At 38.6% G+C, this 5,035-nt stretch overlaps 1 protein-coding gene across 1 annotated transcript; it reads right to left on the bottom strand.

Annotated features, from left to right (window-relative positions):
- Window positions 1-4,167: 4,167 nt before the first annotated feature.
- On the bottom strand, window positions 4,168-4,668 carry LOC114726188 (uncharacterized). The gene has a single exon (XM_028912757.1). The coding sequence runs from the start codon at window positions 4,666-4,668 to the stop codon at window positions 4,168-4,170; it is 501 nt and encodes a 166-aa protein (XP_028768590.1).
- Window positions 4,669-5,035: the final 367 nt, after the last annotated feature.

The following is a 5,035-nucleotide window of genomic DNA, read 5'->3' as shown; positions in this document are numbered from 1 at the left end:
AAATGTCACATAAATGTGGCGGTGTCAGTGAATTTACAGCACTGCCCAGCATAATATTACATAACCCAAAAGTCCACGAATTTTTATGGTATGATACCATATTTTTAACCTTCAATCTGTAGCTTGCCCTTGGATGTTTCAAGCCCTAAAATGTTAGATTGCATTTGGGAAATGAGATTTCATTGAAATCCCAATAGCAAATTAACCAACTATATCATCAACAAGTATCATCATCATGCATAACTACATTAACTACTATTGGTGAAGTGGCATGTTTATCATTTGGCAAACTCAATCATGCAAAGGCCAAAGCAAGAAAGTGCAAAGAGCAGCCACATCACAATCAAGAAAGTTCATCCACATAATAGCAATTAATCATGCAATAATCAATAATGCCAAGTCAATGTTAGTAGTTAGGTTCAACTTGCTACGTTGCTCCAAAAGCTTGAGCCTTCTTTCTTTCTCTTCTTTTCCTTCACAAATTTCAAACCCTAGCAAGGCAATCTATCAAAAACGGCAGCAAAAATCATTAATCAAACCAAGTAAAAGCAAGAACACAACTTAAATATGACTCTTGCTCCTTAAAGCTTCCACCTTTGTTCTTTATTTTTGAACTTGTTTCCTTTTAACCCTAAAAATTGCTTCTTGACTTATTTCTACATGGTATTTCATGTAGATTCTAAATATATGCTTAGATTTAAGAAAATAAAACTCCTCCTTTCAGTTGCTCTTGACCGAACCAAGAGGGTTCTTTAACCCAAAAATTACAACGTTGGTTTTAATGCTTCCAACACTTGTTCCTTTTGGTTTACCCTACACCATTTTTCATTTTGAGCACCATGGAAGCCTTAAAATATTGAAAAACTCATCCTAGGGTTCAGTTACTATCTTGGCCGAAATGAACCTTAGGAAAAACACTAAAGAAAACACTTCAAAAACAACCAATAACCACTTGCAACCACTAGAAACTATCATGCTTTGAAGTGTCTTAACAAGTTTGACTAACCAAACTTCTTCTCCCTCATGATAAACCAGTTTGGCGAGCACCAAAAATGAGAGGAGACAGAATTTTTGAACCACACAACTCAAGCAAACAAGGTGGAGAACAACTTAAGACCAAAAACTAACCTTGAATCCTTGATTAAGTGACCAAAGTTGATAGCTTTTCCTTGTTTCTCCTTCAGAACCCTCTCTTTTCTTTCTTCCTCTCACTTGGCCGAACACCATCTGAAATTAAGGGGAGGAGAGCTTGTTTAATGAGCCAAAATATCTCAACCACCATCATAAATGAAATTCCAAGTGTCATTACCCTCTTTAATCTTACTTTCTCTTTCATAATTAACTAAATCCAAATGAAATTAATTATCAAAAGTCAAAATCCTCTTCATTTGAGGAATGACACTTGGCAAGTTCAAATTCTCTCCATTAGGGGCTTGACACATGGCTAATTGTGAACCATTTAAATTGCAAGACTCTAGTCTTGCTTTATCGGTGCACTTTAACTCTGGGTTTAACTTCGTTTCTATAATAATAGTATTTTGGCCTCTGTAATCATTTTATGTCATATCCCTAATTTATTCTCCTTATTTTTATCTTCCCAAATTGCCCTCTTTGTCTCAAAATTAATTTCCCAATAATTAAATAAAAAGGAAAACTAATTTCCTTCTCTTTACGATTTTTCCACTTTTCAAAGGCATTGGGAAAAATCTTAGATACTTGAGGGTCTTTATTTAATTCCATAATCTCCTATAATTCCTTGGAATATCATAGGAATTTTCTTAGAATTTTATTCCACTTAAAAATATTTATTTGGAATTTTCCAAATAAAATCCCTTAAATTAGACTAAATCACCCTTAAATTCCTTTGTAATTTTTCTAAGGGTAATTTGGTCATAAAACCAATTTTATAATCTCATATAATTCTCAAAGGATATTATCCTTATTTTTTCTTAATTTTCTAAGGCTTGATAATATTATTCCATAATTATATTTGACCAATTTTCTTTAATTAGTCAAATTTTCATAATTGGCTTGGAAAATCATAATAATTATTTTCCACCAAAATTCTTCTAATTCTCCTTATCATTTTTTGCCCTTGATTATTTAGGAATATTTCTTATTTCTATTGTTGAGGCTCTTGTGGTCGTAAAACAATTCTATTGTTGCTCCGTACAAATAATGTCTCCATATCTTCAATGCATAAACTATTACTGCCAATTCCAGTCGTGGGTCGGGTAATTCTCCTCATGAGATTTCAATTGGCACGAGGCATATGCTACTACCTACCCTTGCTGCATAAGCACACATCTCAATCCCTGCTTGCTAGCATCTGTATAAACCACATAGGGTTGCGAAGGATCAGGGAGTACAAGTACGGGAGTAGAGGTGAGCTTCCTCTTCAGCTCTTGAAAACTAGCCTCACTTTTCTCGTCCCACAAGAACGGCTGGTTCTTCTTGGTTAACTTGGTCAGCTGGAGAGCAATTCGAGAAAAGTCCCAGATGAATCTTCTATAATACCCCGCTAGTCCGAGAAAACTTCTAATCTCACTCACCATCTTGGGTCTCTCCCAATTGAGTACTGCCTTAATATTACTGGGGTCGACAGCTACTCCTTCTCGGGAAATCATGTGGCCGAGAAATCAGACTTCCTCTAGCCAAAACTCACACTTACTAAGTTTGGCCACCGGTTGCTTCTCTTTTAGGGTATTTGGGACAATTCTCAAATGCATCTTATGTTCTTCAGGAGAATTGGAGTATACCAGGATATAATCGATAAACACTACCATGAATTGATCTAAGTAAGGGCGAAAGATCCTATTCATGTAGTCCATGAATATCGCAGGTGCATTCGTCAATCCGAACGGCATCACTAAGAACTCATAGTGCCCATAGCGAGTTCTAAACGCAGTCTTAGGGACATCATCTAGTTTAATCTTGAGTTGGTGGTAGCCAGATCTTAAATCAATCTTAGAGAACACACTGGCACCAACTAACTGGTCTAATAGATCATCTATCCTAGGGAGCGGATACTTGTTCTTGACTGTGAATTTATTCAACTCCCTGTAGTCTATGCATAATCTTAGACTACCATCCTTTTTCTTAATAAATAACACTGGAGCACCCCATGGCGATACACTTGGTCTAATAAAACCTTTTTCAAGTAATTCTTCTATCTGCTTTTTAAGTTGTGCCATTTTATTTGGAACCATTCTATAAGGGGCCTTAGAAATTGGTCCTGCTCCAGGTATGATGTCAATCGTGAATTCTACTTCTTTATCTGGTGGTGGTCTTATGACCTCTATCGGAAACACTTCCGGAAACTCCTTAACAACTGGGATTTCTTCTATCCCCTCTTCTACCTCTACTTGCATCGAGAAGAAAATGAGGAATCATTGACAACCTTTCCGTAGGCATTTGCCCGCTTGGGCTTCTGTTAAGAAATTCAATCTAACCTCTGGATTCAACTCTAAATCTCTCGAAGATAAGATTAGGGTTTTTTTTCTTACAGTCCATTAAGATATTGTGGAATGATAACCAATTCAGTCTAATCACCACATCAATTTCATGGAAGGGCATACATATTAAGTCTATAACAGTACAACAGTACTCATAACAAACTATGCAGTTCAAGCACGCATAAGATGTAATTACCTTATTCTGTGTTGGTATGGACACATGTATATCATACGGCAATGTCTTCATAATCAAGCCAAGTCTCTTAACACAGGCATACGAGATAAAAGAATAACTAGCACCCGAATCAAACATTGTAATCACTAGGGAGTTGTTAATCATAATCATACCTTGGATCATCTCCGGGGACTTCCGGGCTTCTTCCCCTGTGAGGGCAAACACTTGGCCTTGGGTGAGTGGTCGTACCTTTCCAGTGTTCTGTGGGCATTCTCTCAAGAAATGTCCAGGTTTGCCACAGGTGTAGCAAACGTTCGGTCCAACCATGTATGGTCTGTCACTATGATTCTTGCCACACTTCATACACTCCTTGCCCTTCGGTGGCTTACCGCCTTTCTTATTCTTGCGGTTGTTCTATGGTTGCTTTCTCTTCTTACTTGCATTAGATGAGGTGCCACCCTGACCTCCCTAACGCCCCTTCTCTTCTTTGGGAGTAGTCTTGACCATCAGATGCTGGTTTAAGCTACTTTTCATGATTCAGCAAGCCTCGACCACCTTATTGAACTGCTTAAACTGTCTAGGAGCAATCATCTCCCTCAAGGACTGCCTTAGTCCTCGAACCATCTTCTCTATCATCCACCTCTCGTCGTTTCCGTAGCGAAGATAACTTGAGTAATTAGAGAGACAGATGAACTTAGCCAGGTACTCATCAAATAGCTCATCATCTCTCTGCTTCAGGGTTAGGAATTCTGCTTCCCTTTCGTCTCGGATGGATCTTTGAAAATACTTCTCACAGAAATGCTCCAAGAACACTTCCCAAGTTACCCTTGTGTTCCGAGCATCCAGAAGAATTTCAGTATTCTTCCACCAGCGATCAGCATCTTTCTCTAGCCTATATATTACCATCTGGGCTTTTCGCTCTGATGAGCAGTCTAATACTTTAAAGATCTTCTCTAGAAGGTTAATCCAATCTTCCGTTGCTTGAACATTAAATGTTCCCTCAAATGATGGCGGGTTGTGTTTACAGAAGTGAGTCATCTATTGCTGGATGCTATCAGGGTCTGCTGCTGGCATTGCTGGTCTAGGCAATTGTTCTGATGCTTGTGCTGTGAAGACTTCTTCCTCTGGCTGCCTCCTGTCGAGGTTAGCCATTGTCACTGTTATTGCTGGGGCTATCGCTGGATCCCTCTCTTGTTCCTAGCGAGCTTGTGCCGCCCTCATCTCCTCGATGGTCTTCTGTTGCTGCTCGAGACGTTTCAAAATTATTTGCAATGGATCGGGAGGGACCCTTGTATCTTGAACTGGGGGTCTCTCTAGCGAAGAGTTTCATCGGGTTTTAACCATCGTGTTTAACTAACCGGATAGCATAATAAGGAACAAGAAGTAAATATCATGCTTGGATTTC

This window comes from Neltuma alba, unplaced genomic scaffold (assembly GCF_004799145.2).
Source record: "Neltuma alba isolate B1F8T4 unplaced genomic scaffold, ASM479914v2 tig00012345_pilon, whole genome shotgun sequence".
NCBI classification, from domain to species: Eukaryota; Viridiplantae; Streptophyta; class Magnoliopsida; order Fabales; family Fabaceae; genus Neltuma; species Neltuma alba.
This window is presented reverse-complemented; position numbering and strand designations above follow the sequence as displayed.